General features: G+C 36.2%; 2 protein-coding genes across 2 annotated transcripts; one reads left to right on the top strand and one right to left on the bottom strand.

The window, feature by feature from the left end:
- Window positions 1-749: 749 nt before the first annotated feature.
- LOC125362148 (olfactory receptor 1052) lies at window positions 750-1,688 on the top strand. Its single transcript, XM_048360827.1, has one exon. It carries the CDS (start codon window positions 750-752, stop codon window positions 1,686-1,688), a length of 939 nt encoding a protein of 312 aa, XP_048216784.1.
- Window positions 1,689-7,651: 5,963 nt separating this feature from the next.
- On the bottom strand, window positions 7,652-8,584 carry LOC125361464 (olfactory receptor 8K5-like). The gene has a single exon (XM_048359952.1). The coding sequence runs from the start codon at window positions 8,582-8,584 to the stop codon at window positions 7,652-7,654; it is 933 nt and encodes a 310-aa protein (XP_048215909.1).
- Window positions 8,585-13,181: the final 4,597 nt, after the last annotated feature.

Genomic DNA, 13,181 nt, shown 5'->3' with positions numbered 1-13,181 from the left:
GTTTGCCTAAACAATTAAGCATAATTTATACATATCTCTTTTACTACCTCCCCTGTTACTTTTAAGCTTTTATCTATCAATACACTTGCTCACTAGTTGTTTGAAAAGTTTTTTTTTTAATTGTTCCTATCAGCTCCTTTTTAAAAACTGGGCTTAAGATCAATTTTGCAGCTTATTTCATTCAGCAAGAGTATCTCTCATGGTTATAATTGACCTACTTAGAACATTGAACATCCTAGTTTTTCAGAGCCAAAATGTATTTTACATATTTTACGACAGAACTGAATCCAAGCCAAAGCAACCACAGAAAAATAATTGAGATCATCTAGCCAGGTTCTGGTCGCTTGCGTCTCTCATCCTACCTAGTCAGGAGGGGGAAATCTGAGAAGCTAAGTTCCAAAGCCTACCCAGGCAGAAAAGTCTGAGGGACACTTATCCCCAAGTAACCTCACAAAGAAAAGCCAGAAGGCTTGAATTGGTAGAAAACGAGCCTTGGACAAAAAACTAAGTGACAGGACCTTGTCCCCAAGTTCAAGCACAAGCACTTGTGCATGTGTGTGCTTGCTCAAGACACACACACGAGACAACATAATCACATTCCTCACACTTTAAATACGAAGATTTTGGTTCGGCAAACTAAACTAGTTTGATCTAATGATGTCAGTGTTTGCATACGTCTTTGTAAACGTTCGACTCTTCTGTGCACACACATTGCTTTCTTGTCCATTTCAGATTTCAGGAAAACATAGATGGCGGGAGAGAATCTCACGTTCGTTTCTGAGTTTATTCTCCTGGGATTGACAAATGATGCGGAACTGAAGGTGATGCTTTTCATCCTGTTCCTGGCGATCTATGGCATTACTGTGGTAGGGAATCTGAGCATGATGGTGCTAATCCAAATCACCCCCAAACTCCACACACCCATGTACTTTTTTCTCAGCTGTCTTTCATGCGTGGATGCCTGCTATTCATCAGTCATTGCCCCCAAAATGCTAGCCAACTTAATGTCTGTGAGGGGCACCATCTCCTTCTCTGCCTGCATAGTACAGCATCTGTTTTTTGGGATATTCATTACCACCGAAGGCTTCCTGCTGTCTGTGATGGCTTACGACCGTTACGTAGCAATTGCGAACCCTCTGCTTTACACTGTGGCCATGTCTAAGCCCAAGTGTGTTGTGCTGGTGGCTGGATCATGTCTCGGTGGAATAATCAACTCGTTGACACACACCATCAGTTTAGGGAGATTGTCCTTTTGTGGACCTAATGTGGTGAGCCATTTCTTTTGTGATGTTCCTCCCTTGCTCAAGCTGGCTTGCTCTGACACTTCCATGAATGAGTTTCTGCTTTTAACCTTCTCTGGAGTCATTGCCATGGGCACTTTCTTGATTGTGATCATTTCCTACATATTCATTGCTGTTGCCATTCTGAGAATCCGCTCGGCTTCAGGCAGACAGAAAGCCTTCTCCACATGTGCCTCTCACATGTCAGCTGTGACCATATTTTATGGTACTTTGACTTTTAGTTACATCCAGCCAAGCTCCCAGTACTCGGTAGAACAAGAGAAAGTGGTCTCTGTGTTCTACACACTTGTGATCCCCATGTTAAACCCTATGATTTACAGTCTTAGAAACAAAGAGGTAAAGGATGCTGCAAAAAGAGCCATGGAAATGAGACACTTCTCATGCTGATTTCCAGTCAGTCGTTCAATTCCACAGCACTCCCCCAGCCAGCATTCACCAGAACTCACATGAACTCAAGGAATTCTATTTTCCATACATCAGAAATTAGTGTTTTCTTAATATCCATTGTTTACAAGAAGGAAGAAGGCTAGGCATTGAAGTGATTGACTCACTGAACAATTTTATTTCAAAAAATTCTAACATAAATTTCAGTTCTCCTGAAATTCAAGGCCATGAACATTTGAACACCCACACATATGTATGCATTTACTGATTATCTGTCTATCTATCTATCTATCTATCTCCTGATATATGTTTTGAATTTCAGACAACTGAATAGATATATGCTTTTATATATATGCGTATATGAATAAATATAAAGATGTAACCCCTTTGTGTGAGATTTTAAAATGTGTTTTCTCAGAAATCAAGACAATTATATATCTCCTATTTAACTTGGTGTTTAAAATGTATCTTAAAATTTAAATACAGGTAACATTTGTAGGAGTAGCTAGGAGGTTTATATTAACATTGAGATTTTACATCTTAGTTTATTTGTCCTCTTTTCTTCATCTTTAGGCATCCATAAACTAGTGAAAAAGAAGTGAGTTTTATATAAGCACACACACACACAGTTATAATATATGCTATTCCTAAAATATCTTCTTAAAAACATAAGTTCCTATGTGTAATGACATGTTGGTATTGGTGAAATTTCTAATTTATATCTGACTTCAAAAACTTCCTTCATCTACTTACCAGTTTCAAAAGAAAATAAGAAGGAGATTCAAATAATTTAATTAGTTTTTTAATTGCTTGTTTTGTGAAGACAGACTTGCTACTAATCCTACCTGGCTTTAAGCTCACAACACAGCTGCTTATGTTTGTGCCAATATCTGTACTCATATATCTGTAAACATAAGCTTACTTTGACAGATTTAAATCTATATCTACTGGTTCAGTTCTCTGATAGCATATTACTTGATTGCATAACTTCATAAATTTTCAATATTTTAAGAATGGTCTGTCTATGTTAGTAAATAATATTTCACTCCCTTATGAAAATTAAAATAAGTGATATAATTTACTTTTTGTGTATTTTGAAGTCTGCATTTGCTACTTATGACTCAAAAGAGAAACTCAGTTGTTAAAAATTAAAACTAATTGGGAGAGATGGAAGGGATGACATTGATCAAGATGAATTGTACACAAAATACTTGAGATGTTCAAATGAAACCCCTTTTATGACTACTTAAAATAATAAAGCTTTTTTATAAAAGTGAATATTTTCTCCAAATTTTGCGCAAATGTACATTTTCTAGATTACACAACACCAGAAGGGTAATCAACATGCTAAAATACATTAATTATAAAAGATTTTTTTTCTTGCCTATCACTAACAACATCAAAATCCATTGTGAAAGTGGTTGACTTTTCTTATATTTTTCAACATGTGGCATAAGGGGATAGGCTGATGTCAAGTGACTGTGATATTCATTTGTGTAGAATGTTAAATTCCAAGATGTGTACTTCTGAGGAGAACAGCTATCCTTACCCTTCTGTTCTACTATTGTTAGTGATAACTCACAGCAGTAATGTTCTCAATGTAACTAAAATATAAGGGGAGAAGAATTTTAATGTACACATTTATATTTCCACATAGCTTCATTCATAGACAACTTACTGTTATAGGCATGAGTGAAATGCCAAAGTGAAACTCTCTTTGAACACGTAGTATGCATTAACACGCACACACACACATACACACACACACACACACACACACACACACACACACACACACCCCAATAGCAGGAATAACAAGAATGGGTTGCTAGTGGAAAGGGAAGGAATGGAGAGGCAAAGGAGGGTAAACATGGCCACAATATTGTACACGGGGGTGCAAAAATGGAAGACTCAAGCTTGATTGAGGAAAAGGGGAAGGAGAGTTGAAAAAGAGTGATAAAGGGGGTGAGTGTTATCAGAGTCCATGATATATGTACATAGACATGTCAAAACAGAACCCCTTGTAAACTAAGAGTTGCTAATTTAAGAAATAATGATAAGTGAAATAAAAATCTCAACTTTTCTTCTGTTTTTAGGTATTTTAAAATAATATTTCTGGCTCTAACTAGGAATTCCTATACAATATTAAAGAGGAGTAGAGAGAGTGAGTATCTTTGTCTCATTCCTGATTTTGGAGGGAAGGGTTTTAACTTTTGCACATAGAGTATATAATGTTGACTGTTGGATTGTCATATACAGCCTTTCTTATATTGAGGAATGTTCCTTGGACTCCTAGCTTTTCCAGAGCTTTTATCATAAAGGTGTGTTGAATCTTGTCAAATGCTTTTTATGCTTCTGCTTAGATGATCATGTGGTCTTGTCCTTGCTTTTGTTGATGTTCTGAATTATATTAATTGGCATATATTGAACCAGCTTTTCAACCCTGCAATGAGTCCTGTTTGACTGCAATGTATGATTTTTTTTTTTTTGGTCAGTTGTTGAATTTGGTTGGCCAGAATTTTATTGAGAAGTTTTGCCTCAATGTTCACCACAGAGATGGGTCGATATTTCTCTTCCTTTGATGGTCCCTATCTGGCTTGGGGATGAGTGCTATTCTGGCAACGTAGAATAAATTTGGTAGTGATCTTTCCTTTCTAGTTCCTTGAAGAGTTTGAGGAGTATGGTAGCAATATAAGACTCTACGCGTTTGCATGCTGAGGCAAAAGGAGAATATGCATAGAAGTGGAGGACAAAGGCTCAATAGCTATGTACAGATGATGATATAAAATAATATTTCATAAAATAAACTCCAAGGAAAGGAAACAAGAAATGTTTTTAATTGCAATAGTTGCTGGTTTTGCTTTTGTTTTTTTTTCTCTCTTGTTTATTAGTTGGTTTGTATTTTAAATGGTGAGAGTGCACATTGAACTGTTGTAGACCCTGGGGTGCCAGGAGCTGGCAAGGTGTGAGCAAAGGCTCCACCACCATTGGCTCAAGGCTCTACAGCCATTGGCTCCAACCCTCAGGGCTGCAAATATTTGCCCTTTTGTTTGAGGGGAGTGCTTTTTTTCAACTTCTGGGCCTGAGGGCTTATATGAGGGAGCATGGTAGACAAAGATTGGTTGAAATAGAATGAGGAAGGATGCACAAGCTGTCTGCCCTTTTTGGTGCAGTGTGTCCTGGGACAACACTATGCAAGCATGTGACAAATATAGAAAGTGTATATAGCTAAGGCTTTTGCTGAAATAAACAGAGTTGTGCCATCAGCCTTCTCTCCATCTTCTTCATCATCATCCCCTTGCCCTCAGAATCCCTGTTCATGCTTTGGCTGGCCCGTGGCATAAAACATGGAACAGGGATGAACAAGTACAATAATGATACTTACTAGACACCATGTGGAAAATGAACTGGATATCTTGTGGGTGGGGGTGGGTGGGAAAGAATGGATGGGAGTGACAGAAGGGGAAACATGGTTCAAAAAGAATTGTACTCACTCATTATCTGATTCATGAAACTGTAACCCCTCTGAATATCAACGGTACAATAACAATAAAAAATTGTTTATGCCATGCCTCTCTAGAACAGTTACATTTCTAGCATATTGTGTGGCTGAAACAGATCTTACCATCTCCTTACAGAGATAGTCAATATTTTTCATCATATAGTATCAAAACTATTTTGGGGAAGCATCTATCATATATTTGAATCCTCTAAGACTTCAGTTTGCCATACCAGTATGAACCACAAAAACGTTGCAAGGTTTTTGACTACAAAAGACTGCTCATCTAAGTAAGCTTGATCCAATGACAGATAAGCATTATAGGAAAAAGTGATAGAAAATTATCATGTTCAATATTTTTAAAGAAAAAACATAATCCATATGCTTCCATTATGAAGAATGATATTGAATCATTTTAAGGAAATGTAAAAACTTGGAAAAATTGTATTAAGTGAAGTAAGTCAGACACAAACACAGGTTGCATAGTTTCCCTCATTGTTTTAACTAATGTGCCTACAAAACTATAATTAAACTATGGTAAAGTACAAAAAAAAGTATACTTGGACATGAAAAATTAAACAGATCTCTGGACATTCAGACAGTGAGAACAAAGGAGGATATTCATTCTCAGGAGAGGATCACAAAGGCTCAATATAAAATGACCATATAAAATGGTAAATGATAAAATGATGAAAATGAAAAAATGATAAAATTGACCATATAAAATGATATCTATGAAAATGAACTCCAAGAAGTGGAAACAAGACATTTTTTTATTATTTTCTCCTCTGTTGCTCTTTTTGCTTTCATGTACCTTTTGTCTTGTATGTAAGCTTATTTTGGAGACGGTAAAATGAGGGGGGGGCACAGAAATAGTGGGTCAGAAACAGGGTGAAATATTGTAGCTGTAATACTCACTAGACACTATGCTGAAAATGAACTATACAATTTTTTGTGGGGGTTGACAGGAGGTAAAAATTGGGAGAAAGCAAGGGACATGGTGACACTGTTTGAAAACAAATGTACTCATTACTTGACTTATGTAACTATAACCACTCAATACAGCACCTTTACAAAAACAATAAATGAAAAAAGGACAAAGATTTAAAATATAAATAAGTGAATTTGCAATTGTTATAAAACAAATAGTCTATACAATTCTAATGCTTTAAAATGGTATTTTAAAAAAATAGGCCAGAAATGGTGGTTCACAGCTGTAATCCTGGTTTCATGGTCTGAATCAACCATTGGGCCAAAGAACATGAGACACTATTTCAAGGTAACTAAAGCAATAATAGATCTACTGATGTTGCTGAATATATTGCCAGTTTAGAAAAGTATGAGGGTAGCAAATGCATTATAGAAAAATTGAGAGACAAAGGACAAAAAGACAAACCCTTCCAAAAGCAATACTTACAAAACCATTTGGTATAAACCAACTGTACAACTCTTGGGGGTGGGGGAGAGGGAGAGGGGGCGTGGGAGGTGGGAGAAAATGAGGGAGGAGGTAACAAGTTGAACAAGAAATCTACTCACTGCCTTGCATATGAATCTGTAACCCCTCTGTACCACACTTTGACAATACAGAAAAATGCTTAATACAAAAACCCTAAAGATTTTATCAATGTCATTGAAACCTGAGGTATAGATAATAATTACAGGAAAATAAAATTCTTTGATTTAAAAAAACAAACTTCAACATTTTATAGAAATTCTCACTCTGAAATATGCACTCCAAAACACCACTACTTCATAAAGATAATTTAACCCAGTGTTTATTGCAGTAGTACTTATGAAACCAATTCAGCATATGAACTAAGAAATCATATGTATATATCATATCCATAAATGTAGTCATAAGTATATGTGCATATATGTTATTTTTTAGCTTTAAGTAGGACCTGCCACTTGTGACAACACAGGTGAGTCCTGGTGGTGTGACATAATGTTTGATGCAGATAGAATATTAATCTGTATGGTTGTTTTCAAATACAGAATAAAATAACAATAAAAATAAATGGAAATAGACTAAATATTGTACTCATAAAATGACATATTGAATAGTAACCCCATTGTACAACTGCTTAAAGATAACACAAACAATTAAAAATAATGAATGGAGTAAGGATTACCAAATATGGTTTTGGTAGTGGATGTGAATTGATTAAAAGTTACAAGCATGCAGTTAAGTATAATGGAGAGTCTAAACTCTAGTTGTATAGCTTTGGTAACATAAACTGATTAGGTAGATTATATAGATTGGCAAAGAGAGTAGCTTCCAAGGACTCTTACTAGAAGAGAAGAGAGACAAAAGGAAGGCAAATAAAAGAACTAGGAAGAGAAAGAGAAGAAGGAAAAGTACATGAAAAAATCAAGTTGCATATCTCAAGTACAAACAAGGATATATGAAGTATCCTTTATCAGTAGTATAGTTTATTAAAATATTCTATACTGAATATTAAATATGTCACTTACACAAATTCTTAAAGATTCTGTGGAAGGCATTTTTAACCTCCTTGTTCCTTAAGCTATAGATCAAAGGGTTCAGCATTGGGATCACCAATGTGTAAAACACAGAAGCTATTTTATCAGTCTCAAAAGTGTCAGTTGATTTGGGTTGTAAGTACATGAAAAACAGAGTCCCATAGAATACCATCACCACTGTTAGATGAGAGCCACATGTGGAGAAAACTTTTTTCCTTCCTTCTGTAGATTTCATTCTACTTACAGCTAAAAGAATCAGAATGTAAGATATTAGGACTATGAAGAGGGAGGAGGTCAGGTTAAATGATGAAAATGCTATGATCAAGAATTGTATTTCCTGTGCATTTGAGCACAGCATAGGCAACAGAGGAATATCATCACAGTAGAAATGACTAATGATATTAGACCCACAGAAGGTCAAAGAAAAAATCTTAATAGTAAACAACAAAGCTTGAAAGGCACTGTAGAGGTATGGGAGGCCCACCAGCACATGACAGAGCCTCTGAGACATGATGACATTGTAGAGCAGAGGGTTACAGATGGCCACATAGCGGTCATAGGCCATAGAGGACAAGATGAAAAATTCACTGATAATAAACATCAGGAAGAGTGCCAGCTGTGTGGCACAAGCATAATAGGAAATGGTATTCTGGTCCACCACAAAATTCACCAACATCTTGGGACAAATGACAGTGGAATTGCCAAGGTCGATGAAGGCCAGGTGTCTGATGAAGAAATACATAGGTGTGTGTAGGTGAGAGTCCAGCTTGGTTAGAATGATCATGCCCAGGTTTCCTACCACTGTGACTGTGTAGATGAGAAGGAAGACCCCAAAAAGGGGGAGCTGCAACTCTGGCCGCCTTGTGACTCCCGTAAGAATGAACTCAGTAGGCATTGTAAAGTTCTGTTGGTCCATTCCCTCTAGATATCTTTCCTGAAAAGAAATGAAAGAATTCTTTTCAACTTATACCAAGTACACAAAATATATATTTGTCGATGAAATGGGTGGTTTTCTTTACAAAGCAGTGTTAAAAATAATTCCATATATGACCTTGAAACTAAAAGATGATTATTTCTGAAAAAGAGCAACTGTTACAAAATACATACAATGCCATTTCATGGGCTAAGCTTTACCTATTTTAACAATATTTGGAATATATATATATCCTTAACAAAATCATACAATGATTAATGAAAACTCTTAGAATTTATTTTCTTGACACAAAGGCATTCAGATATTTCTTGAAATACACTTATAATTTATGTCTGTTATTTCTTGTGAAATTTTGACAATCTTGAGTATAGAGGTAGAAAATATAAATCTAACAAATATTAGCCTTAGAGTCTGTATTTTGCATTCTGAAGTCTTGGGTTAGATCCTAAATGACAGTCAAAACAGGCCTGAAGACCAATGGAACAGAAGTGAAGACCCAGAATTGAACCCACAGAACTATGCCTACTTAATCTTTGATAAAGGAGCTAAAACAATAGTATGGAAGAAAGATAGCCTCTTTAACAAGTGGTGCTGGCAAAACTGGCTCAACACATGCAACAAACTAAAACTAGATCCTTATATATCACCCTGCACCAAAATCAATTCCAAATGGATTAAAGACCTTGAAATCAAAACAGGCACCCTGAAAACACTAAAGGAAGGAGTAGGAGAAACACTTGGGCTCCTTGGCACAGGACGGAACTTCCTTAACAAAGACCCAGAAAGGCTACAAATCAAAGAAAGGTTGGACAAATGGGACTGCATCAAACTACAGAGCTTCTGCTAGGCAAAGGACATAGATAAACAGAAAGCCCACAGACTGGGAGAAGATCTTTACTGGACATTCAACAGACAAAGGCCTCATCTCTAAAATATATGCAGAACTAAAAAAATTACCTTCTTCCAAAACAAAACCGCAAAGAACCAATAGCCCCCTCATCAAGTGGGCTAAAGACTTACAAAGAAACTTCTCTGATGAGGAAATGAGAATGGCCAAGAGGCATATGAAAAAATGCTCTACATCACTGGCCATAAAGGAAATGCAAATCAAAACAACATTGAGATTCCATCTCACTCCACCAAGAATGTCATATATCAAGAAAACTAATAACAACAATTGTTGGAGGGGATGTGGCCAAAAGGGAACCCTACTTCATTGTTGGTGGGAATGTAAACTGGTTCAGCCACTCTGGCAAGCAGTATGGAAATTCCTCAGAAGGCTCAATATAGAACTCCTCTATGACCCAGCAGCCCCACTTTTGGGTATCTATCCAAAAGACCACAAACAAAATCACAGTAATGCCACCAGCACAACAATGTTCATCGCAGCACAATTTGTCATAGCTAGAATCTGGAACCAACCCAGATGCCCCTCCATAGACGAATGGATCAGGAAAATGTGGTACATATACACAATGGAATTTTATGCCTCTATCAGAAAGAATGACATTGCTCCATTTGTAAGGAAATGGAAGGACTTGGAAAAAGTTATACTAAGTGAAGTGAGCCAGGCCCAAAGAAACATGGACTCTATGGCCTCCCTTATTGGGAATAATTAGTACAGGTTTAGGCAAGTCATAGCAGAGCATCACAAGGCCCAATAGCTATACCCTTATGAACACATAAGATGATGCTAAGTGAAATGAACTCCATGTTATGGAAACAATTGTTATATCACAGTTATCTGAGTATATTGGAAACCGTGTTTACTGGTATTGGAAGTAGGAAATTCAAAGGGAATACCAAATTTGAGAGACACAGGGTAAAAAAAGAGAAACAACTACAAAAGCAATACTTGCAAAACTGTTTGGTGTAAGTGAACTGAACACCTCCGGGGGGGGGGAGGGAAAGGGGGGAGGGAGGGGGCATGAGGGACAAGGTAACAAACAGTACAAGAAATGTATCCAATGCCTAACGTATGAAACTGTAACCTCTCTGTACATCAGTTTGATAATAAAAATTTGATTAAAAAAATTCTGCAACTGCTTTATATGCTATCTTTAAATAAAATTGTATTATATTCTTAAAATCATTTAAGAATATGATCACATTCATTTAAATGATTAACTTATTTCATGTTTATATTAAATAATCGGACTGGGAATGTGGCTTAGTGGTAGAGTGCTTGCCTGCCATACATGGAGGCCTGGGTTCAATTCCTCAGTACCACATAAACAGAAAAAGCCAGAAGTCGTGCTGTGGCTCAAGAGTGCTAGCCTTGAGCAGAAAGAAGCCAAGGACAGTGCTCAGGCCCTGAGTCTCAAGCCCTGGGACTGGCAAAACAAAATAAATAAATAAATAAGAAAAACACTGTATTAAATAATCATGTTATATGTGTATACTTATTTTTAATATCATTTTTCAAACCTTGCAATGGATATATGACTATTGTTTAATGTCACTGAGGACACACACCAATTATTATTTCTTACTTACCTGAAGATGAAATATTATGTATCATTAAGACCTGTCCCAAGAAATACTAATGGAAAAGGACTCCAGTATGTGAGACCAATAGTGATCATAAGAAAGTTATTTTTAGGTAGGTAAATAACTTAGATGTAGGATATGTTCATAGGATTTAATTCCATCAAAACATCACACAACTCCAGGAAATGCCAATGAATGTACTGAGGATTTACAGTGCATTTGCAGAAATCATCTCTGTTAAGATAAAAATGTCTTCACTGGTGATCCTAGAATCAGACAAAATAACTGTCAACCAAGTGATCATCTAAATTAAAGACAATTATTATCTACATACCTCGGGGCTGGAAGGTGTCTTTACTTTTCAAATTAGTCTCCGTTTTCCTCTAGCTAGGAAAAATTTATGATTTTACTCCTTGTAGGGATGTTTCCTGAGGGAGTAGGTTATCTATACTAAAATGATCCTAGAGACTTACAAACTACCTTGACTTTCTTGCTAATTGTCAGTGACACTTAGCAAATTCCCCATTGAGAAATGCACGAATGCATATAGGAAAGGAGAAAAACAACATAAATGATTTGTATGCCCCATGAAGAATCAAACAATTTAAACATATCCATGCCATGCCAGTCCTTAAAGTAACAATAGGAAATCTTTTTGACATCATGTATCCTATTAAAAAGGAAACACATCTAAGTGAGTCATGAATTTTGGTGATATTTGTTCTCTCTGGCATTTTTATTTTAAGGAGGAAATTTGCATATTTTTGCTTATTCTGTAAACTATTTTCTGTTGGTGCTAATACAATGATCACTTTATATTTTTAAGCATTTTCTAGGCTAAAAATATAGTGATGAGTATGAAGTGATACAATTATATCACTTCATATTTTTTAGCTATTTTAGTACTTGGCTCAGGATCACCAAATTTGATATTTAAACAAATGTTGGTGATTTCTTTATCTCTTAGCTGTATCATTTCTGAGTTTCATTTATCTTACTGTGGCTGGGCTGACAAAAACTCTGCTGTCCTTTATGTCACAATGAGTAAGTAGGGTTTGTATGAGAGTTTCATCTGATTCTGGAATATTCCCTCAAAAATAAAAGTTTAAATCTAGAAAAGTCACCAGTTCCTTAAGTGTAATGTCTTACTGAACATATGGCAGAGTTTTGTTTGGGTAGGCAGGCTTTAAAAACTTATTTTTTGCAAGTTAGCTTCCACTTTACAAAAATTAATTAATGTTGAGCTCTATTAGAGCAACTGATTGAATTATTTCTTTGCTTAGTTACTGTGTCCTTTACTGTATTTTGAAAATAGTATAGGTTTTTAGTGATTTTCATCACTAAAAATTGCCAGAATATGAACAAATTCTAGCACTCTAAAAATGGTAAGCTTTTCCTCACAAATTCCTGGAAAGGTCTTTTTCCCACTTACCTTTACACAATGAAGACAATAAAGAAGACTACCAAAAATCTCAGCTCTGATTCAGAATCTGAAGTGCTATATATTTCCTTTTCCATCATTTTATATGTTATATATTTACCTGTAGACTAACAGTATATATTTATATGTAGACATGTCTCTGAATATATTTTTTAAACAGAAGTTATCAAGAATATTTCAGCATAAATATACCTCTTGGAATGAAGACAAGAAAATGGTTGTTTGACTAAGCTGAAAATGTCTCGAATGATCATCTAGCCATGCAGTTCTCCTGAGGCACACAGCAAGCTGAGATATGCATCACAGAGAGAGGGGACAGGACCCAGTCAATAGGTGATAGTTTCCCTCCTGCATTGGTGTGCTTCTTTATATTTAAAAGAAAAAGATACCAGATTTAACATGGAATATTTTATATTAATAGTGTTTAGCTAAGTAGCAATGAATTTCATAAGCACATGATCCTGGCCTGCTATACCCACAAGACCAAGGCAGCTTAGAGGGGCCCCATCTACTGGTAGGAATGAGGTCGCCATTTCCCCATCCCTCTCCCAGCAGCAGGGTCAGAGCAGGGCATTGCCCAGTTGTGACCAGGCCTGGCCCTGCTGACCTGCAGGTAAACACCATGATGCATGGTGGATTTTCTGCCTC

The sequence above is a fragment of the Perognathus longimembris genome, chromosome 13 (genome assembly GCF_023159225.1).
Source record: "Perognathus longimembris pacificus isolate PPM17 chromosome 13, ASM2315922v1, whole genome shotgun sequence".
Classification (NCBI taxonomy): domain Eukaryota; kingdom Metazoa; phylum Chordata; class Mammalia; order Rodentia; family Heteromyidae; genus Perognathus; species Perognathus longimembris.
This window is presented reverse-complemented; position numbering and strand designations above follow the sequence as displayed.

Coding starts and splice junctions, on each gene's coding strand:
- LOC125362148 (XM_048360827.1), top strand. CDS start 750: ATGGCGGGAGAGAATCTCACGTTCGTTTCTGAGTTTATTCTCCTGGGA.
- LOC125361464 (XM_048359952.1), bottom strand. CDS start 8,584: ATGGACCAACAGAACTTTACAATGCCTACTGAGTTCATTCTTACGGGA.